The sequence below is a fragment of the Babylonia areolata genome, chromosome 14, assembly GCF_041734735.1.
Source record: "Babylonia areolata isolate BAREFJ2019XMU chromosome 14, ASM4173473v1, whole genome shotgun sequence".
NCBI lineage: Eukaryota > Metazoa > Mollusca > Gastropoda > Neogastropoda > Buccinidae > Babylonia > Babylonia areolata.
In genome coordinates this window covers 27245592-27269164 of record NC_134889.1, presented here as the reverse complement: position 1 = coordinate 27269164, position 23573 = coordinate 27245592, and the positions used below count along the sequence as shown (strand labels likewise).

Sequence of the window (23573 nt, the reverse complement as noted above, 5' to 3'; positions counted from 1 at the left end):
GTGTGGGAGAGATTCTGTGATAGAGAATAGAGAGCGTTTCTGTTCCTTCAACGTTGCTTCATTGTGGAAAGGTCAGGAAACGATAACTGAAGACCACCTTAGTCTGCCATATTGCCTGCGTGTCGATTTTGGTGTTGAGCATTGCACAAGTATTTCTTTCTTTTTTCTTTTTGTTTGGTTATAAATGAGTGTGAATCACACAGAGACATGAACTAATGAAGGCTTTGCGTCTCTTGTTCTTTTGTTTGTATTAGCAACAAATGAAATAACTACTTTGTAATATCAGGATGGGCATCGAAGGAGAAGGAAAAGGACAGCAGTGGCAGTCAGCAGCCTGTGTCGCAGCCGCAGCCGGCCGCGCCAGTGCAATCAACACAATCCACTGTCAAGGTTGGTGTAGTTTGGGGAGTTATGTTTTTATGTGAAATTTTTATTTCATTTGGTTCTGCTACATGGCAGAGAGCAGAATAAACTTTTCCATTGAAATTGTGGAGTATTGATTGTTGTAACAGAATCCAGATCTGTCATGGTCTGCACCCGGATCATGAAGCAGAGCATCCTCGGATTTCAATCAGAATGTAATTGTAGGAAGAAAATTTCCTTTTTGTAATCATGATAAAAGACGCTGATTAAAACAAGCAAAAAAACCACCAAAAACAACAACAAAAAACAACCTACCAACCCCCCCCCAAAAAACCCAAAGCAAAAACTTTTGTAGTTCTGCGTTGATGATGTGGGTTGTGTTTTGCTGTAAGGCATCAGGATACAGAGTTGTGCACTATGACACCTTTGTTGCAGTTAAAAAAAAAAGAAAAAAAAAAGATTTTAAAAATATTTTTTTAATACTGTTATAAAAACAACCCCAAAAACATGGTGGTTTGTATGGGTATATTTATGTGCTAGAACTTTAGGACATCAGATTGTTCTGTGTATTGAAGTGGAATGAAACATGAAGTAGGTATTGCCTGAAGCTGCTGAATTTCCTTGAAACCTATTGTATTGACAAAATGATGGTCATAGTCGGATCCTCCTGGGTTCTGGAGAAGCATAGGGTCACCAGTATGTGTAATGGATTGTTCATTCTTTTTCTTGCTTATGTGCCATTGTTATTATGCTTAAATTATGCATCTTGATACAAGTGTACATGTGCTGGTATGTGTTCGTTTGAACTGTGGGTGTGTGCGCATGTGTGTGCAGATGGGATCAAGTGCACAAGTCATGTTTGTTTTTTTTATATTTTTTTTATTTACACATACTGGAAAAAAGTAAAGTGTGGACTGCTTTACAGTAATGTGCTCTAGAAATATTGTTTAACACTGATAATGGTTAATGTTTCAGACCAGCACCTCGTCTGGGGGCACAGGTTCGGGGGCCAGGTCTTGGAGCAGTGTAACTGTTGGGGGCAGTGCTCAGGGTAAGCAATTTTTGTCTCAGTAAAATTCCTTTTGGTGTCATATACTGTACCATGTAAAACTGGTGCAAACTAGGCCTGTTGGTTTGCTCTGCTTGGCCAAATTTCATGTGGCCAACCGTGAAAAGACGACCTGTCTTGCCCAGTCCGCTGTTAGCCAATCAAACGCCTCTAAAAGCTACAAGCGCTTAATCATTCCTTTGGCCAAGGCTCTCAACGCCATCTTGTCAGGTTTACGTTCTGTCTCGTCTAAAGCTTTTTTTGGCTATTAAGTGTGTTCATTTGGCTTTATTTTGTTGCATGTGGCTTGATTTTATTGTATTCTTACCTTTTGTGTACTCAATCGTACTTTTTCTCTACCTTTCAGTCGATTTTGTCTTTCCTTACTCAGTTGGGGATCAGATTTTTGCCTAAGCGCAGTTACCATGCCTCGTACGTCATCCCACAATGGAAGAAATCTTGATGCTGGGATCTAGCTGGGATCTAGACAGGCCTGGAGCTCATGATTTCTCCCGATAGGGACTGCGGCGATGTGTCTTTGGACGCAGATCGCGGAGGCAATGCTCATCCCATTAAAACCGTCATGAATGGGGACCGGGGAGAAAGGGGTACGAGCCTTGCCTCCTGAGGTGTCCCAGTGGGAGGCAGGTAGAAGGGGGAGTGGCAAGTCCTCTCTTGGTAGTGGGGGGACTCCGGGCTGGGCATGAACTCTGAAGTGGAGGCTGTGCCTGACCGTTACCCTGGTCCCCATGGCCCTCGGGGGCTCCATTGCTATTTCCCCTGCCGAGCCCCCTCCACTACCTCCATCTATGGGGAGAAAGTCCTGGTTCCAGGGGGGCACCTCTACTTTTCCTGTCCGGGCCAAGCCACCCCAGTCTCCCATGGGAGGGGATTTGGGGCATATGGCCACCTGCTTTGCAGGTCTTCCCGCTATCCGGCCGGTCTCCCCAGCTGGGGGAGGCCCACGCGTGTCGGGCAGTTCCGGGCAGTCAGCCCGCCGGTCTTCTGGCGGGACTGACAAATAAGTCGGACCTGACCTCCCTCCGACTTGGCCAAGTTTTTCCCTTCGTGGAGGTCAAGGCGCCAGTGACCCTTGGGGGTGGGGTCACAGGATGGCTGGCGCCCACAGGTGGTTTCTCCCATTCTATCTGTACTTGGACGCACCTATGGTGCATGCTGGGTTGATGGGAGGACCAGGGGCCAACCCCTTGTCCTCTTCCCCCCGGATCCAACTCAGCACATCTTGCAGGGTGACGCACATGGCCTCAACAAGTGGGTCGACTTCTTGTCAGTCAGGTTGAGCTCCTCGGCCAATATTGCCACTCAGTCGGGCCTCTGTCACCCCACAGTTGACCTCCACAGTCACAATGGCCTCCTTGTCAGGATCAACAGCTGCCAAGTCACCCTGCTCGATCCGAGTGAGCCTGCAGTTTCCACCCACGCAGCCCTCAGTCCTACAGGGAGATGAGTGGGTGTTTTGTCCCCTCACAGCACTCATGGGTCCCTTTTGCATCCAGGGATGCCTTCACTGAGAAGGTGTGGCACCCACCATCGCAACGTGGTCCATGCACTCCCCGCCCTCTTCAGGCATCAATGAGGTAACAGCTGCGGCCATGGTCCCTGCTTGGGATCGTCCCAGCTCGTCCCGCTGGGCTGACCACCGCTCACAGGACGCCCTTGCGGGTACATCCACTTGGCACCCAGCAGGGGATGGACTGGGAGCAAGAGTGGGAGCCTCTGTCTTCGGAGGAGGATGAACAAGTGGATGAGCACCCTTCGCCCCCATCCCAGGGTGACAGATTGAGCCCACGCCTCCCTAGGGACCAGCCTGAACCAAACTCAGACTTAGCCGAGCTTGAGCTGACCCTCCCCAATCGGGTCACGCATGCTGAGTCGGTCCCTCAAGCTGCATTGTCACCCTTGGACCTCCTTAGGCAGTGTGACTCTTAACTCCAGAACCACCAGACGACTCAGAGTGCCAGAAATGGTGCAGGAATGGCTTAATAAGCCAGCCCGCACTGTCAGGGGTGCTGCTTCAATCCCTCCCCTAGGCAGGGAGTCTTTCTCTGCCCCAGGTGCCTTCCCCCCAGGCAAGTTCTTAAAGACTCCTCCAAAGGCGGGGTGTGGTCCTTGTACACACAGGACCATCCTGCCTACATGGAAGCGGAGCCCTCCGCGCAGGACTGTGGACAGGATGTTGGTCTCGCAGTGCAGCACCTTTCCCACTTCAGCTAATCTATCCATTAAAACGTAAGCAGATTGGGACAGATTGGCCTGCCGCTGCCTCTTCAAGGTTTCCATGGCTTATACTTTTTTCAACGCTTTCCTCCACAGGGCCAGTGAGCTCTGGGAACAGCGTCTGGTTAATCAGGACACGGTGCCTTTGTCTCTCTGGGCCTCTTCGCCGACCAGAGGTTAAACACTTTTGGCAGTAGGGTAGCCTCTGGTCTCACAGCGGCCGCAGACACAGCTACCAGCCTTCACTTCAGTACTGTGCTGGCTTGTTGTGATGTCGTTCTCTGCCTCTCCAACATTCCATTAGAGGAGAGGGCTGCCTTGCGGTCCATTCTGGTGCAGCAGCACTCCCTCTTCAGCCAGTATGCGGCCCCATTTCGTCAGCCACAGGGCAGAGACAAACAGTGAGGTGGCTTCATATTTCGTCCACACCTCCCAGGGGCATCAGGGTTCACTGCCATTGAAGAGACCGTCCAAGCCGACTGGCCATGCCCAAAGCCAGAGGGTAGCACCCCCAATGACCGGGCCCCGATTCAGCACCGCCAGTCATCCAGCCCCTCCAAGTAGGAAACTTGTCCCGATACGCACATCAGTGGCACGCTCTGGGACTCAACGACTGGATTGTGTCAGTGCTAGAGTTGGGGTACATGCTGCCTTGGGCGGAGGACCGTCCCCCGCTAAGACCCACTCCTCCTCCTCATGTGCCCAGCTCAGTGGAGCAGGAGAGTGTCTTAGAGACACAGATATTGCACCTACTCCTTCCTCGTGGGGGGGATATCTCGACTCTTGGACCCGGGCCCTGGTTTTTACGGCCGGTCGTTCATGCTTCCAAAGGTCTTGGGAGGGTGGAGACCAGTCTTGGACTTGTCCCCTTCAACAAATTCTTCCCCAAAATTAAATTCAAGATGGACACACAGGCGCAGATTCGAGAGACCATTCAACAGGGCGATTGGGCTACCTCTGTCGATCTGAAAGATCCTCATTCATACGGCATCCCGTCGGTACCTGAAGTTCGTGTGGAGGGACAAGGTGTTCCAGTTCTCTGCCCTTCAATTTGGTCTGTCCTTTGCCCCTTTCCTGTTTATGAAGGTGGTGTGGGAATTGGTGTCCATCGTCCAGTTGGAATCCATTCGTCTCTGTGTGTACATGGACGACTGGCTCATTCTGGCCCAGTCGCAGGCCCTGTGTCAGAGGCATACGGCCAGACTTCTAGACCTTTGCTCCCAACTGGGCTTCCTTGTGAACCAGGAGAAATGCGATCTGTCCCCTTGTCAGTCCTTCGACTTCTTAGGGATGCGATTCAACACGCAGTCCATGATAGTTTTTTCGACGCCAGATCGCTGGGACCAACTGGCAGACCTCCTCTGCCACTTGCGCTGTTCGTGCTGGGCAACAGCACAGACACTTCATCTCTCCTGGGCCTGATGGAGTCCATGGCACCCCTCATCTCCCAGGGCAGGGTTCTCAAGCACCCTTTTCAGAGGGCACTGAGGCTACATCAGTCCCAAAGAACCCAACCATAGGATACCCAGGTATGTCTGGGCGAGTGGTTCCTCGAGGTGACATCAGAGTGGCTAACCACCCCTCTTCGGACACAGGGGGTGCCTATAGCCCCACATACGCTTCAAGTGGCACTCTTCAGAGACGCCTCCTCCCTGGGCTGGGCTACAGCAGGGACTTGGACCCCGGAGGAGAGCCTATGCCACATCAATGTTCTGGAACTGGAGGCAGTTGGCAGGGCTCTCATGCACTTCACGGGGGAGGCCACTGGCAAGACCATCTGCTTGTTCATGGACAATACAACGGTAACATGTTACGTGAACAAAGAGGAGGGCTGGGGGGGGCACATTCGGCAGACCTCTTCCTGCGGACTGAGGCTCTCCTCCGTTGGTGTCACAGCAAAGGCATTGCACTTTCAGCGAGACACATAGCAGGAAAAGCCAACATCTTGGCAGATGCTCTCAGCAGGTCCAAGAGTGTCATCCACACACAGTGGACCCTGGACAAGGACACCCTTCAGGGGGGTGTGGGAGCGGTGGTTTCGGCCGATAGTGGACCTCTTTGCCACAAAGTTAAACAAGAGACTTCCCACTTATGTCTCTCCGGTCACCAACCCGGAAGCTTGGGCAGTGGATGCTCTGTCTGTAGACTGGAGCAATCTGATTGCCTACGTGTTTCCTCCTTTTCCAGTTCTGTCCGAGGTGATCCGGAAAGCCGGATTGGAACACCCACAGCTGATTCTCATTGCGCCGAAATGGTCAGCTCAGCCCTGGTATCTGGACCTCCAGTCCCTGACACACGTTCCACCTCTGGAACTCGAAACCAAACCTCATCTGCTGAGGCAGCCTCAATTGGGGATCCCTCATTCCAATCCTCAGCTGCTCCAACTGCATATGTGGCTGCTGTGCGGTTGGAACTGTCAGCACCACCATTGAAGTCTTCAACTCCTCGGTCGGCCTCTGTGTCGGAGGTGCTTACCGAGGGGGGCGCCTCCTCTGACCACCTCTCCTTAGCCTCCAAAGCAAGGAGGGCGGGGACTGAGGCTTTGTATGACTTTGTATGACACTGGAAGAAATGGTTGTGGTGGTGTATGGCTCAGGATGTTCCCCCTACTAACCCTACGAGCATGCAGCTGGCCAACTTTCTGGCTCCTCGGTTCTCAGCCTGTCTGCTAATTCTGTGCGAGGGTACAGGTCTGTTGTCTGTACCACCATCACACAGCTAGGTGGTCCTTCCTTTGAAGCGGATTTCCTGCTCATAGGGTGGTTAGGTGTGCCTCTCAAGGAAGCTAGAAACCCCAGGAGAGTGCCCCTGTGGGACTTGTTCCTGGTGCTTGATTTCATTAGAAAGTAACCCTTCGAGCCTTTGGGTACTATTCAACTTACCCTCAAGACCACTTTCCTTCTGTTGTTGACCACGGGCCGTCGTAGAAGCAAGATACATGGTCTTAGTGGAATGCCACAAGATCTGGCCTTCCACAGAGATGGTTCCATCACCCTCTGTTTCTGTCCAGAGTTCCTGGATAAGAACCAAGACCTGGAGGTCCCTTCACCCTCTCTGAGGGTCAGACCTTTGTCTGATATTCTTGCCCAAGACGATGAGGATAGGCATCTCTGGCCTGTTTGGTGCCTCAAATACTATCGGGATAGGTCTCGCCACAGGCATTCTTCTCAGGGACATCTCATCTCCCTCAGTGAGAATTACAAGAAAGACATCGCTGCAGGCACCATTTCCCACTGGGTTTCCCTAGTCATTCTTGGAGCCTACTCCCGTGATCACAGGGATGTCAGCTGTCTTAATCCCAGAGCACACGAAGTGCGGGCCATAGCCACTTCGGCTGCTTTCCAGCACTTGGTGCCGCTGCAGCATGTCTTGGAGGTAGCCTTCTGGCGGTCTGAGAATCCCTTCATCAACTTCTGCCTCAGGGATTTCCGTATGACCAGGGCTGATGGTTCCAAGGGGATTTCCTTTGTCGCGGCTAATACTCAGTTTCAAGGGCTCCCCATGCGAACCAGTAGGTGTCGCCCTTCTCCATTTGCTTTAAATTCTGCATCAGTTTGACATGGTACAGAATATGACAAAAGGAGGAGTTTGTATTATTCTCCATATTTGGTGATACATATACTTACCATGTCAAACTCAAATGTATTATTCTCCATATTTGGTGATACATATACTTACCATGTCAAACTCAAATGTCTGCCCGCCTGTCCCCGTGTCTCTGCCATGGTTCTCATGGAGCATTTTCTCGTTGGCCACGGAATGATTCAGTGCTTGTAGCTTTTAAAGCGTTTGATTGGCTAAGAGCGGACCGGGCAAGACGGGTCGTCTTTTCACCGTTAGCCATGCGAAATTCAGCCAAGCAGAGCAAACCGATAGACCTAGTTTGCATCAGTTTGACATAGTAAGAATATGTATAACCAAACATGGAGTATTATACAAACACCTCTTTATTTAAATTCACTATGTAGTGAATGATTTGGAAGTATGTGTAGTGTTGAGCATTTATTTCACTGTGGTGCCTGTTCATGTGCATGTACATATATAACACCACATTCTATATGTTGTATTCAGTTAGACATGCTTGAGATGCATTCAGATTTGAATATGTTATAGTTGACCCATTCTGAAGGTGTGTTTTATTTCAGGGGGTCTTGTGAGTCACCAGTCTCCGGCTTTTCAGGAAGAGTTTCCATCCTTAGCACCAGAGGAAAAAAGCAAGGAGACAAAGAAAGAAGAAGACAACAAGGATACACAGTATGGACCAGGGCCAAGTTTGCGACCTCAGAGTGAGTTGACTTTTAGTTTCTGGTGACAAAATAATACTTTTTTGTGAGCATTATTGCATTATCAAGTTAACTGTTATGTTTTTGTGATTGTGTGTTGTCTTTTAAATCTGATGGCTACAGACTTACTATTTGACGATTTATTTTAATTTTTTTACTGTCCCATCATCTGCACCATTTTAGTTTCATTACTCCCATGAAGCTCATTTTGAATCACCCACACACAGCCACACCCAACTTCGTCTGATGGCCATAAAATTAGCAGATACGTTGAGTCTTCTATTGCAGCATTTTCAGTTTGTCATAAAGACGTTTGTTTGGTGTGAAGAAGGAGTTGAAAGCTGGGGATGAGGGGATGATGTGAGGCTCTGCAGTAGTGAATGTGAATGCGCCTTCAGAGTGCATGACTAAAGTGTCTGTTATGTCTCCCTTCTGTCAGATGTTGGAAGTTGGCGCGAGGGTGGCGGGCGTGGCGTGCAGCAGCAGAGCGCGAAGGCAGAAGACGTGTCGCTGCCAGCTACGAGCGGCCCCGGCCAGACCGAAACACAGCCCAATGGCCCCCAGATGTCCGGTGGCGCTGGAGGCCAGGGGGGCATGGGGGGCATGGGTGGTGGTGAGTCCAGCCACCCCCCACCTCACATGCCCCCACGTCCTGGCTCTGGCCCTGGTCCTGGCCAGGGCCCACCCCAGGGGGGCATGCCGATGGGACCTCCAATGGGGATTCCACCCTACAGGGCTCTCATGCCACCCTACGTGAGTGATGGTCAATTTTGTGCTCAGCTTTAGTGAGTGTTAGTTTGTATAGTGTTAGTCAACATAGGGAATTTGAGAAGTACAAAAGGTGGAAGAAAAGCTTACAAATAGGACTTTTTGCTTATAAGCTTTCACTTGAGATAAGTTGCTCAAAGCAGTTGGTTGGAATTTAACGTTAAAATAGTGGAAATCATTTTTGAATTTTGACAAAACACTCAATTTTTTGTGCTTCCACTGAACCTTTTTTTGCAGAAAATTGTACCATTTAAAAACTTTTGAAAGTATTAACTCCTTTGTCTAGAATTATGGCATTGAATAAATCATGAAGGAATAGAGGAAGGTGACTTGGGTTTGATTGATGTAGGTTGTAACTATTGTAAATTTAGGCAAAATAAGTTTGTGTGGGGAGTTGACCTGCACTATGTTTGAATGGGAAGGGCGTGTTTTAGGCTGTGGATGAGTTTTTGCTTCAGTAGATGCATCACATACCAATAAAAGTCTGATTTGCATTGCTGTCAAATGAAGTAGTATTTTATAATATATTTTATGTGTTGAAGCATGCACTGTTACATTTCTCCACAGATGTTTGGCCGTCTTCCCCCAGGAGGTTATCCGCCTAACTTCCCAGGATTCCCTCCCAGATATCCTGGACCTCCAGATGTTAGGTGAGTTAAATGAGCATACACATGTTTTCAGTTGACATCAAAGCAAATACAAATGCAGCTCTATCAGTGATGTTCTGTGTACTGCAGCTGTCCTTCAGATTTCTTTTATCAAAAACAACAAAACAAACACAAACATATAATGTAAAGACCGGATAAAATATGTAAAATTTGCATTGATACCAAAGAAATTATGATTTGGATAAAGGCAGAGTAGGATTGGAACAGAGATAGATTCTGTTATCTAAGCACTAGTTACATTACTTTTTGGCCTACAAGGCGCTGTTAGGCACATCCCTGATTTTAAAGAAAGTTACCTTGAACATGTACGCATCTGATAAGCTGCACCTGCTGTTAAGCTTTCCATTGTGGCTCTGTTAACAGGGATGTTGTTTTCTGAGTAGAGAATTCATCTTCGTAAAACAGTATTGGAATCAGACTTCTCATCTGCCTGTCGACTCGGCCCTGTTGAGCTGCCTTTTTATATTATTATTTTGTGTATACAGTTTTACTGCCGAAAGTACACTCTTATGAAGACCCAGTTCATTAATTTCATCAGTTCCAGTCTACAAGCCTGTGCTTTCAGTCCCATCCACCATTTTGCTTTGTGTTCAGCTTTTGAAAAATGATACAGTTAACTTCAAATTTCTCTACTTTTGCATCATAAATGATTATCCTCAACTGGGACACTGCTCTTTTTTCATGGCCTACAAGTAAATTGCAATCACGTTGAGTTGTAATTTGGTGTAATATGTGATTTGGTTTCATCCGATTTGACGGTGAACATGAACCATGTCGAATAGAGTAGTGTTAAGACTGAAGTGTTGCTGATCAGCGTGATAGCATTTGTTCTGATCAATGATATTGTTATATATTTGTTGTGACAGGTGGCCGGAAGTGGCGGTCACAGTTTGGTTTTCAAAGACAAAGACAGGGCGCATGCAGCCTATAAAACACAGGGGTTAGGTTTGAGTTTTAAAAAAAAAAAGAAAAAAGGAGAGAAAAAAAGTGATTTGTGGGTGGAAAACTATCGTAAGCTGCACTTGACAGAATAATGTGATTCTTTACTGAAACAGATTTCACATGATGTTCTTTAATGTAGTGTCGGTGTATGATTCTGCCTATGCTAAGCAGGTTGTACCATTACAGATTCCGAGGCCCAATGCCGCCAATGCCTCCCCAGCGCCAGGTGGAGGGGGCAGACGACGATGGGCCGAAGCGCCCTGCTATTGTGTCTGAGAAAGACCTCAAAGAGTTTGACGAAATACTCCGCTCAGAGGCCGGTGATGGTGGCTGGGCTGGAGCACAGGGAGAAATTGACTACAGGTAAGTGATGATCTGTTCACCCGTCTTCGCTCCCATCAGTAGTAAGATTAAGCTTAATTGATAATCAAGTGGTATGGTTGAGCTGTCTTTGATTATCTGGTGTAATAATTGTGCTGTATCATTTGTTTTGATTGAGTAGGTTTGGTTAAGCTGCCTGATTATCCAGAGGTATGGCAGTGCTGCATTTTACTACCCAGTGCTTTGATCCAGCTGTAATTGATAATCGCGTGGTGTAAGTTTCATTTGATAATCAACAGGTTCTGTTGCGCTGTATTGATTATCCAGTGGTTTGTGCTTCATTTGATAACCAGTGGGTTTGGGCTGTATTGATTATCCGGTGGGTTGATGGGGCTGTTTGTGATTTTCCAGTTAATAGATTGAGCTGTATTCAATTATCCAGTGGTTTGATAGAACTGAATTTGATTATCAAGTTTTCAGTAATTAGATTGAGCTGTATTCAATTATGCAGTTGTTTGTTTGACTGAGCTGAATTTGATTACCAAGTGTTTGATAGAACTGTATTTGAGTATCTGTAAGTTTGGTTTGAGCTGTATTTGATTCTCCAGTAATGAGATCGAGCTGTATTTGATTATCAAATGGTTTGCTAGAACTCTATTGATTATACAGGGTTTGATTAATGTGTTGCTGTGTAACAAGAAGAATCAGATGAGATTTGGTCATCTAGGGGTTTGGTGGACTTTTTCCCTTGTGGTCTTGAAAAAATGAGTTCATTTGTGCTTTGCTTTGACAGTTTGTACACACTGGAGAGGTTTTATTTGTTTACAGTGCAAAATTAGTCTTCTCTGATGATGAGGAAGAAGACAGAGACCAGGATGATACACGGTAAGCTTGTGCATATATCCAGATGTCACACAGACTTGCTTACATGCATTCTTGTGTATGTTTCACACTTTGATCTTCACATATATCTGCACACATTGCATTCAAACATGAACCCACATGAAATTACATCTTTCGTTTCTTCTGCTCACTGATAAGCTGTGCACTCCTGTTGCAATACATACTACATTGTCTTGTTTAGCAATTTTAATTACACATACCATACAGTGACTCCGGCAGGGGTCTGGAGTGCTTTCCTGTGCAAACTACTAGTCCGCCTTGCGGAGAAATCGAAAGTAGCTGCGGCTAATAGCCTTACTTGGTAAGTTACCTCCCTTGTAAACAGAAGCAGCATCCTTCCGGCAGCCATCTTGGTTGTCCTGACCTGTCCACATTTGCAGCTAAGTTTTTTTCATATCCTTTCATTGACTCCCTGTCTTTGCATGTAACCATGTTTTCAAACAGGATACAAGACTTTTTTAACAGGCTGAAAAGAGATGATGCTGACATTTTATTGTTTTACTCTTTCAGAGAGAAACCTATTCAGCGTAACAAAAAAATAGCCTCTCCTGCACAGGAAGGAGACAGGGACCAAGAGAAACTTGATGACAAACAAGACAAAGACAGAGTGAGTAAAACATGTGATTTTATTTCTTTTATTTCTTTCTTTTATTTTATTTATTTTTTATTTATATTTTTAAAAAGAGAAATTTGTATTTTTTGCTTTGTCAAAAATCCCCTCTTCCCCAAGCCCTTTCCCTAGTGGGGAAAAAACAACAAAACACTCCATATGTTATCATTTGCATAGTTGCATTTTATTGGTTTCTTTATTCCCCCACTAGTGATATTTTGATTTCCAGTCATGAGAAATGTATCTTATATATTTTGAATTTTCGAATTTGCGTTGTCAGTGTTGGTGACCTTTGACACTATTTTGCTTCTCTCTAATAAAGAAAACATTACTCTTGAGTCTAGTTTGGGGTTGACAGGCCTTTCCAGTTGTCCATATTGAGCTATGAATAGGAGAGAGCGTCTTTTGTGTAGATGAATTTAAAAGGAAAAACAGTGCTGTGTGATCCAACTGAAAAATATGGTGATTGTAACCAGAACCGAATTGGTGCCCTCACATATTGACAACAGTCAGAAAGAGGATGAGCTGTGTCGTTTTGATTTCAGGATGAGATGGGCCCACCCATGCCACGAGAGGCTTGGCATCCGGGTATGCCTCCTCAACACTACAGGACTGGACCACGCCCACCTCACCCAGCCTCCATGGAAGGGGTAAGTTGGAACATCGTAGAGCTCTCCCCACTGACCAAGGACATGGCTACGAAGGCCCTAAAAAAAAAAGAACATCCAACCCCCCCCCCAGTTAGATTTTGAAAATGGTAATCTTTAGTCTCGGAAATCATCAGATGGTAATTTGAAGTATATGAAATTGTAGATGTAATTTGGAAGCCTATTTTACTTCATTGGAAATTTGAGGTGAACTATGTCATGTTACATAATTATGAAAATAAGTTTTGGGATAGACGGGTTTATGTCAACATTGTGTATTTCAGCGTGGCTGGCCACTGAACCCTTATGACTTCATGGGTCACCGAGCACCAGGTTATGGACCACAGTTCAGAATGCATCCTCCTCACCCAGGACAGGTGAGTCTAAAGTTATAAGCTACCCCTTGTTTGTGTTTGTGAAAGGCTCTGGCAGTATGAAGGTGGGGGGTAATGTGGTATAGCCTGACAGCATTATTATTTTGGTGGAGTCACTTGTATGCATTTTGGTTTGCCAGTAGACATGTTCCTCTTAATTTTCTTTCCTGAACTAAGAAAGTACTCATTTGTGGCCATCAGAATGAGATAATCCTTTGGAGATTATATCTGTTAGAAAATAAGCTGTGCACTGTGCTGCATCTAGATATGGATAGTGTGTACTGATTTGTTGTGAACTAGAAGTGTTTCATCAGTAAGAGAGGCTCAACAATTTGTTTTGAATGATGCAGATGCAGAGACCGTTTGGCCCGCCTCCACAGTTGAATCGTCAGAGCAGTGGAGGACCACCCACTACAGCTCCTGAAGACGAGGATGAGATGTGGCGTCAGCGTCGTCGTGATGCTGGTGAGGAAGTGAGTGCAGCTGTGGAGCGAGCACGTCGTCGTAGAGAAGATGACGAGAGGAGGATTGAGGCAGAACGCAAGGCAGCTGCAGCAGAGAAGCTGCGGCAGTTGGATGAGCGCGTGAAGAAACGAGGGGATGACAAGGTATGTCTGAACCGAGATCTTATGTTGATCAGTAATACTGATTCTTCCCCCCACCGTCACCCACACACATCCACCCCCCAAGCCCTTCCTGTTTATATTATGATACCTTCCGTGAAAATAGTGGCTCTGTAAATAGTGTAAATGAAACGTTGCAGTGTATTTCTGGTGGTTTCTCCCACTTAATACATGCAGTGCCAGAGTAGTAATGGGTAATGATTGAAAAGAAAAACTAGCACAAAAGCTATGGGAGATACAGGAAGTAAGTAAACATTTTTGTCTATGAAAATGAATGTGGATTCTAAATCTGGTCTTCTTTCCCAATTATTTTGAATCGTGATAACTGTTCAGGCATTTCAAAATAAGGATAATAATTTGTATGCGTTAAAAAGTCTTATTTCCACCTCCACAGAATGACAACCAGAAAGAAAACAAAATATGGCTGGAAATAGCATGCTTATTGTCTGATCACACCTGTAAAAGAAATGTTAATGATAATAGTCGCAACACTTGAAGTCATGTTAGTGAATAGTCCCAGCAACGACATACTTGGGTTCGATCAGCATAAATTTCCTAGCTTGTTCTCTGAGAGTGAGACATGTTTCTAGCTCTAGTTATGTTTCTAACTCAAGAGTTGAAACTATATTTTCAATGATTATTTTGCACTGAAAATTAAATGGCTATGAAAAGGAAATAATGTTAAGTATATAATATACTTATCGAAACTGGAAATAACAGATTTTCTGTAAGTTACTGTGTATGGTGAATACATGAATCTGCTGTATTCCTCTGCTACTGTCCTTTGTGTGTTTTCTTGTCTCTCATAGTTTCTCATTTTCTGCTGTCCCATATCTGTGTTTGTCTGTCTCCCTCTCCAGTTATGCTTCTTTATAAGTCATTACTACTCTCATTGATAGGATGTGAAGGAGCCTGAAACTGAAGGCCGCACAAGTCGTACACCAAGTGAAAGTAGTGATATTGACAGCCGTGATGGGCGTTACAGGGAGCCGCAAAAGTTTCAGCAGGTGAGTCATGATTTAAAAAAAAAAATTTTTATTACTTGCACATCATTGGTCTATCCCTTCTTTTTTTTATCTTTTATTTTTTATCACCCATTATTTTTATACTGTCCTTAATTATTTTTTTTTAATGTTTACAAATGATTTTAATATTGATCCTGAGAATGTAGTATGTCTGCATGATGGTTTGGATAATGAAATCTGCATTCATGGACTGTTTGTGAGGGAGAATGAACTTTTTACCTTTTGTCATTTAGGCACTCATGCAAGGTGTGTTGACATTCCCATAACCTCATTGTACGTTGACCTGGATTACAGGATCTTAAGTGCGCATTAGATCTGCATGTGTGTGCACACATAATGTGGAGACACAGAAGGTATGCACCTGTGTTGAACTTGGAAATGGGAGAAAAGGAGCTTCACCCATAACAGAACAGAAGCTGTTGTCAGGACCGTATCCAGGACCTTTAATTTATTGAAAGCTCAACTCTTCTCCCAGTTGGCTTTTGTGACCGTCAGATAATTAAACGTTTAACTACACATACTTGACCTGTGACCCACCAGTGCAGACTCCGGCAGGGAGTCTGATTCTTGTCCTGTGCAAACTACTGCCTGCCTATGTGGAGAAAACGACTGATTTATTTTCATTACACTTGTTGAAAATTTTCCCACCAAAAGTCTTCATTTTAAAAAAAATTGTGAAGATGTTAGAATGTGAGTGGTAAAGGAAATATTTGAAAGCATTTAGGTGCTGTTTGTCGAATTGAAACTGTTTTGCTAGAACAATAGACCACCTCTGTCAGTCTACACTTCACTTCATGAGTTATCTGCTGTGTTTGTATTTACTCTTTAGCAGCTTTCTGTTTTTTGATATTGTTGTTCTGTATCTGCTGGTTATGTCTCATTTTTAGCACTAACATATTTGCTGGGGTGCAAATTTATCCCTATAATCCAGAAATTTTGTTTTAAAAATTTTTTAAGACTGGCTGATATTTGCAGGATAAGCAGTTTGGTTTAAAAAATTTTGATAGCGTTTTTAGGACAGTGCAAAAAAAAAAGAAGAAAAGAAATAAAAAAAGAATTACTACTCTGTTTGCAATGACCAAAAAAAAAAAAAAAAAGAAAGAAAAGAAAAAAATCTTACCTGTCCAATTGGTGTGATACCTGTAGTGAACATTAAATAAAATGGAGGGTTTGAAATCACTAGAATAGACTTATCCAGCTTAAGTCCAGGCGAAGTGATGAGCTTTTCTCAGTACCGGTAATTTCTTGATTTTGGATTTCTTCATATTTTATTTTTCATAACTGTACTTAATTTTTAATTATTTGCAAGCGAAAATTGTTCTCTTTCACTGTTTTTTGTTCTGTTTTCCTGGCATGTTGGTTTGTGTTGAGATTTGACCAGTGTTTGGAGTCTTTGACATGAAATATCCAAGTTGGAATGTTGTAATACAAACCTGCATTGCCGCTTTGTCACTTGCACCCCAGAATTTGTGTGTTTGTGTGATATATTTGTGTTAGTGGTATATATATTTTTGTAAGTGGTGTGTTATTGGTTTTAGTGGTGTGTATGAAAATGCATGTCTTTTAACAGCATTAACATTTCCATATGAGTAGAAAGTGTAGTTTACTACACATTTTTTGTAATATATGGTGTGCAGAATTTTGTGCTCTTGGGCTTTTATGTTTTGGTTGGTTGCTTTGTTTTTATGTTTTTGTTGATTTGCTTCTCACACACGTTAAAACAAAGAGCTTGAAATCACTGGAAAAACTTATTCAGCAAAAGCAAAAATAAGCAATTTTAGGTAATTTTTCCACCATTGTGTTCAGTGTGGAGTGTTAACTAGTTACTACATGTTTTATTAGGAAGTATCCAAGCTGGAAAGCATTTGAAAAAGATAGGAAAACGTTGAAACTTTGATTAAAAAAACTAAAATTGTCTGGACATTAAATAAGTCACATGGTGATCAGTGCTGACTGCCTTTGGTGGAAACGCATTCCAGCTCAGAATTTTGTTTCAGTTCAAAATTTTGATTGTTCAGAATAAATTAATTGGGATAGATTAACAAATTTGTTATCTTTCTGCAGTAAATTTCTGATATGTCATATAAACAGTTTTGTTTGTGTATGTTTAGAATTTCTTGGGTGCTGTGGTTTTGGTCCTTTGTCCACCTTAAAGCTGATATTTTTAAAGTTTACAAGCCAGAAGGTAGTGAAAAAGGTGTGAAAAAGTAAAAATGTCTTTTGATTTGTTTAAAACGCTGAAATTCAGACTGATGTTGACTGCCTTTGGTGAAAAATGTTCCCACTTCGGCACACAACTGTCTGTGCAACAGAAACTTGATTTCAATGGTGATCAGAGAATGAACTGTTCACTGATTGATGTGGAGTATGCATCTTTTTATTCTCCCATCGTATTCATGTAGTAAAAAAGAAAAAAAGGAAAGAAAAAAAAGAGTAGACGGACCCCATGCGCTTTCTTAACCTGTGGCCCCAGCCCTCCTTAGCACCTGCTTGTCCCCAAAGGTTGCATAATCTTAAAGTAAAGTCTGGGTCTGCAGGAAATAAGTTTTAGAGCAGTATCCATTTGAAGATTAAAAAAAAAAAAAAGAACTCATCCAAAAACAATTTAGATGTTGAAACTTTGTTGTATATAAACATGTGAGTGGTCTTTGCATTTACAATTGTTTACACTAACGTTTAGGGGTGCAAGTTTGAATTGAATAGGATTACTAGATCAGGAATTTAAAAAAAAATTTTGTTCTCCTTTTAGACTGATAGTGTTTCGTTTGGGTCATTTCAGCATCATTACTGGATCAGCCAAGTTTCAGGCAGATTCCATTTAATTTGTTAGCAATTTTTAGACAACTTAACATTTTTTTTCTTTGCTGGAGTCAAAGTCATGTTAGATGAGGGAAAGTTTAAAGCTTTTATAGATATTATAATATTTGCCAGGATATTCAAATGATGAAATACTTATCTTGGCTTCCACATGTGAAATAGTTCACTTTCCAGATCACATCTTGAGTTTGATAAACATTTTCTTCAGATAGGCCAAAAGAATTAATTTTGATTGAGAAATAAAGTGTACAATTGTTTCTTGAGTAAATATATTGATATCTTAAAAAATTATTTATGATTTTTACCCCTACACCCACCTCCCCTCCAGCCCCAACCAACCACCAAAAAACCCCACCCCTGTTGTTTTTGCCTGTTGCGCTTTCTGGATCGGGAACATTGGCAGGCTCATTTTCAAAATATTAACAACTTGAAACTTGCACCCTTAAATCATTATGGTATATTGTGGTTTTCAGTTGTAAAATGCTTGTATCTGATGGTATATAGTTGATGTTGTGAGTAGTTTTGATGTAGTCTTGTGTTGCATGCTATTTGTGTGTACTCAGTGCACGTGGACAGAGCATAGCGTTTGGGTGAGACTTGGATGACTTTGTCACTGCCTTCTTTGCCCTGGGTTTCTACTGCCTGCCACATCTAGCCTTTTGTAGATCAAAACTGCATGCCCACTTCTGTTGACTTGTCCTTGTTTTCTGCTGTTGGACTTTGCCCAGTTCATCAGAGGCAAAAGTACAAAGGCATGTTTCATGGTACTTCTGTTGTGACCCCCCACCCCTCCCTTTGTGTTTTCTCTGTGTTTGTGAGTAATAGCAATAATTATTTGGACGAAAGGTTTGGTGGCATGTGTATGGAGACTGGGTTGATGATAGGTTGAGAGTCTGTTTTTTTTCTTTTCTTTTTTTTTTTTTTTTTTGGTGGTGGTTTGTGTTTATTAATATAACCACAGCATGACCAGCCACAAACTGGAAGGGGTGGGGGGTGGGATTTTGTATAAAAGAAGAGAATGTTTCCTTGATAGGTGGTGAAGCGGACCTGCAAACAAAATTACTGTTAATTTTGTGTGAATTTTGGCAGTGAAATGAGATGTAAGTGTAAAAATCTGCTGTTATCAGAGCCACAGAAAAAGATAATGTAGTGAGAAGGGGATATGCTGGAGGACTTTAGTGAGCAGACTGGTCTATGGGCTGCTAATAACAATACTGCTAAATTTGGCCAGGTTGTATTTTTCAAAATTTCTCCCTCCTTCCTGTGCTTTTGCCCTCAGCTGGACTATTCCAGATGTTTGTTGGAGAACTGGAAAAGATGACGAAAGCCTGTTTCAGTTATTGCAGTGTGACTTTGCAAATCTTGACTGGACTGTTAGTATGAATGGACCTTTTGTACCATGAAACCTGTCTGTGTCTCCCCCCCCCCCCACCCCCCACCCATTCTATCCTACCCTAAAACAATGAGAAAAGAATTTTTTTATATTTTTTGCAAGTGGCAAAGTCAAACTGATATTCCCCAACAGAGTAACTACCAAGCTTCCACCAAAGGCTATGCTCGGAACGTGCCTCCACGCTTTCAAAAACAGCAACAGGAGGCGGGACCAGCCTCCATGCCCCCGCAGCAGTCCATGGGACCTCCCCCACCCCCTCCTGCTTCATCTGGCGCCGCCCCATCCGCCACACGCCAGCAGCCACCCTCCCCCGCCGGAGCCCACCCACCCATGCCTCACGGCTTCCGTCCAGGACAGATGCCGCCACCTCCCTGGGTACCACAGGACCCCCGTGCATGGCCCGGACATTTGCCTCCACCCTACTTCATGGACCCCCGCTATGGGCCCCGGCCTCCATTGGATATGCAAGGTGAGTTTTGTTGTTGTTGAGTGGGTTGGCGGGGTGGGGGTGGGGGTTTTCCAACTCCAGTTCAGAGAAAGAGGGTTCAGATATACAGAGCACTGACATTAGCTGGCATTCCGTCAGAACGGTTAGAAAAAGCTGCTGAATTTTATTTTGCAGAATCTTTTGTGCAAAGGTCTCATTGCTTACTACGAAAGGTTCATGAACAACCATTTAAGGTGGACCACTGCGTCATTTTTAGCTAATTTTTGTTTCTCAGGAACTACTAAAGGTATCTGCATGAAATTTGGTACACATACTCAGGATGTTAATATAGATATCTGTGCTAAGTCAAACAGATATGAAGATATGATAATTTTATCATAAAAATACATAACGTTATTTGGCCCATTTGCAGCACTGAACACATGCATTACATAATGATTCTCATCATTTCCACAGTTTGTTTTGACATCATTTAGTGCAATGATCACAAAAGCAGATGCCCATTGTCCACAAGCATTGTTCTCTGTCTTGTCAAAAATGCATAAAATTATGCATTCACGTTATTACGCTTTAGTCACTTGCTATGAAAAAAACTACTAGAGGTAGAGAGTTCTAACTATGCTCATTGCACTCAGCACACATTTTTACATCAGTATGCCTAATTTTATGATAATATTTTCACTGTATCAATTGTTACACGTGGGCCACTGACGCACCTGCAGCAGAAATTCAACTTTTGAGAAAAACGCCTTCAAAGATTGTGTTGAGAACTCACAAACTACAACCCATAGTTACACACTAAAAAAAATAATACACAGGAAAACAGCACTTGGCCAATATCACTAAGTGGTGAGAGAGAGTTTTTTCAGTTATTTGATTGTTCAAAATGCTCCTGGGGCGTATACTTCTCCCTCATCTGCCCGTCGATGTTCCCGTTCCTGACGTCTCACAGTTTCAATTTTTTTCCTCTTTTGTTTTGCTCTGTCAGAGGATTTTCTGGTTGCTGTTTTGACCCTGAGCATATCTGATTTCTCTGCAAACATCTCTGCTTTGCTCCCAGCCACAAGTTCCAGTTCAGCTGACCCCATCCTCTTTGTCTCTTCAAATATAGAGACCTGGAAAAAATAATCAAATGTGTAAGAATAGAAGGTACAAGAGAGAATGAGAGAGAGCTGACCCCATCCTCTTTGTCTCATCTTCAAATACAGAGAACTGAAAAGAAATCAAATGTGTGAGAATAGAAGGTTCAAGAAAGAGAATGAGAGAGAGCTGACCCCATCCTCTTTGTCTCATCTTCAAATACAGAGACCTGAAAAGAAATCAAATGTGTGAGAATAGAAGGTTCAAGAAAGAGAATGAGAGAGAGCTGACCCCATCCTCTTTGTCTCATCTTCAAATACAGAGACCTGAAAAGAAATCAAATGTGTAAGAATAGAAGGTTCAAGAGAGAGAATGAGAGAGAGAGAAGAGACGAGACTCAGACTGACATATTTTTACACACACACACACACACACACTGAGAGAGAATAAAGAGACTCAGACTGACAGTTTTTTACACACACACACAAACAGTATGTCAGACTCAGTAAAAATCCACAGAAATTTTACTGGGAAAAGTATTTCAATACTTGAGAAAAAATAAAAACTGCCTCTGAAAACAAAAATCAAAGAACTTGAAAAAAAAAAAAGAAAAGTAAATCAATGGGCTCACAAAAAAGAAGGTATTCGGATGGCGTTTTTGTTTGTTTGTTGTTGTTGCTATGAAACGTAACAAAAACTCACGAAATGAAACAAAATAGAATACTATATTATATATATTAAATATTATATATCTGTAGACTATTATATCAATTTCCACAAACCTTTGATATGCATTTTTCACAATGAACTGACGACACCAAGCAGTCCAACGTTGACACATCAACGATGATGTTCTGTGAGGACTGTGGCTGTCCCCAGCGAAGTTGTACTTCGGGAACTGATGCACTTTTTTTTGATGGTGGTTCTTCGTCTGAACTGGAGTCACTGTCACCCGTACACGCATGTTTTCTGGTGAAAACGTCCAATTTTCTCTTCGAACTGAGAAGCGGCGTGCTTTCACTGACGCCGGTCGATGTCGAAGGCACTGCTAAGTCGGTCGCGGTTTCGACAGACTTTTTTTCAGCTTGTGTTGTAATCTTACGCTTTCTCTTCTTTTTGCCGAATGCAAAGACAGTCCTAAACTTCTTTCCAGCGTGTCTTGGCATTGTCCGTGACTTTTAGTAGAAAATTTCGATCAAAATCTTAGGCAACTGGTGTGTCGATTGAAATCGTGAAGAAAATAGACGCCATCTTGGAAAAAGTCACATGACCGATTGGGCCAATGGGCTATTTTTTTACTCTGACAAGCCAATCAGAAACCTCGACTCAGCCACAACCCCTAAAAAATGCCTCTCGGGTTCCTTCGGATTTGCTCTTCGTGTGTTCCCGTGAGTGGAATTTTCCACAGGAAATGGCAATGAGAAGACAGACCGGTGAATGACCTTCACACTGATACCAAACAAGTTGGGGTTTCCAAACCAGATCGCGAGCACCAGGCTGTCCAAATCGATGTTTTTTGTCACATTCGCTCAAACTTCACACACACCCAGGTCAGAAAATGATTTTATTTGCAATGAAATCGGTCAAATTGAGCAAAATGGTTGACAGAAATGCAAAGAAGAGACATTGTTTGACCAAATACAAGTATAATCCCAAAACACGTTTTTTAATGATTTTTGGTGAAAAACCTATGCCGTGGTCCACCTTAATTTGGAGAAGAAGAAAAAGTGATAGCAGATGACTTAGAAATAGAAATAGAATAGTAAATAGAATAGTAAATAGTGTTAAATTATTGCTACTCTGTATCCCGGGCTTTTGGTCCACCATATTACCAGCATGTCTGCATTTGTGTAAGAAATAAAACAAAATTCAAAGTCCGTATGATTCACACTTGAGCCAAGGAGGCTGTGCCTTTCTTTTTTGTTCAGTTTCACATTTAAAGTTGTCAAGACCGATGGATCATTCAATTTTGTTTCTTTTCTCAAAATGTTTTTCTTTTTACAAAAATACCACATGTATTGGTACATATCAAATGAATGCCACTTTGATTTCTTTTTTTTTTTTTCTTTTTTTTTTTTTTAAAGAAGAAAAAAAAATGATGACTTATTATGAATGACCTTTTTGTTTGTTCATGTTTTTGATGTAGAAAAATAAGACAAAAACAACAACACATAATAACAGATTTCTAAACTGCCCGACTTGCCTGACTTCCACACAGGCATGTTGGGTTTCTACCCACCATGGTGGTTTTTTCCAGGCATGCCCATGTACCCGCCGCCTGTCAGGCGTCGCACAAACAGCATGGGTTCTGGCAATGAAGGACCAGAAGATGGTCGCCATCCAGAAGGTCGCCACCCAGATGGGCGTCACCCTGAAGGCCGTCACCCGGAAGGCCGTCATCCAGAAGGTCGACACCCTGAAGGTCGACACCCTGAAGGTCGACACCCTGAAGGACGACTGCCAGAAGGTCGCCACCCTGCCGAGGGTCGTCACCCTGTTGAGGGTCGCCACCCTGTTGAGGGTCGTCACCCTGCTGAGGGTCGCCACCCTGTTGAGGGTCGTCACCCTGCTGAGGGTCGTCACCCCGTTGAGGGTCGTCATCCAGAAAGTCGCTACCCAGAAGGCCGTCACCCGGAGTCCCGGCACCCTGAGCCGTATGAGCGTGACCCCAGGATGTGGATGGAGAGAGGCTATATGCACCCCCCACCTGGTGAGGACTTGTTCTTCTCCTTGTTGGGTCTGAATTAACCAAGCATTTTGTTTGGGTGTGCATTTCTGTAAATGTGATGCTAAATTGATGAAGGTGCAGGTGGAAAGATACAAGAATAAAACACAAAAATTGTGACTAACAATTGTACTGTGTCAACAGCACTTCAGAGTCTGCTATCAGTTATTTAACACATTTATGAAAATGTATACATACATTAAAACCATACCACTCTGTGTCTATTAAGAGAGTAATGACAATTAAACCACCCTTTACATCTGTATACTCTTTTGAAGATAGTGCTATGAAATTGGG

General features: G+C 43.5%; 1 protein-coding gene across 5 annotated transcripts in view; it reads left to right on the top strand.

Annotated features, from left to right (window-relative positions):
- LOC143289962 (uncharacterized) overlaps positions 1 to 23573 on the top strand; it is a 63938-nt gene that overhangs the window by 6823 nt on the left and 33542 nt on the right. For 3 of the 5 annotated variants that reach the window (XM_076599235.1, XM_076599231.1, XM_076599230.1), the window contains exons 4-17: positions 287 to 390; positions 1339 to 1414; positions 7795 to 7935; positions 8372 to 8685; positions 9268 to 9350; positions 10497 to 10673; positions 11460 to 11516; positions 12045 to 12141; positions 12690 to 12794; positions 13076 to 13168; positions 13516 to 13773; positions 14688 to 14795; positions 19156 to 19492; positions 22809 to 23261. In XM_076599235.1, the coding sequence (XP_076455350.1) occupies positions 287 to 390; positions 1339 to 1414; positions 7795 to 7935; positions 8372 to 8685; positions 9268 to 9350; positions 10497 to 10673; positions 11460 to 11516; positions 12045 to 12141; positions 12690 to 12794; positions 13076 to 13168; positions 13516 to 13773; positions 14688 to 14795; positions 19156 to 19492; positions 22809 to 23261 (2403 nt within the window). The remainder of the gene's footprint in view (positions 1 to 286; positions 391 to 1338; positions 1415 to 7794; positions 7936 to 8371; positions 8686 to 9267; positions 9351 to 10496; positions 10674 to 11459; positions 11517 to 12044; positions 12142 to 12689; positions 12795 to 13075; positions 13169 to 13515; positions 13774 to 14687; positions 14796 to 19155; positions 19493 to 22808; positions 23262 to 23573) is intronic. The other 2 variants (XM_076599232.1, XM_076599233.1) reach the window with 2 other exon arrangements.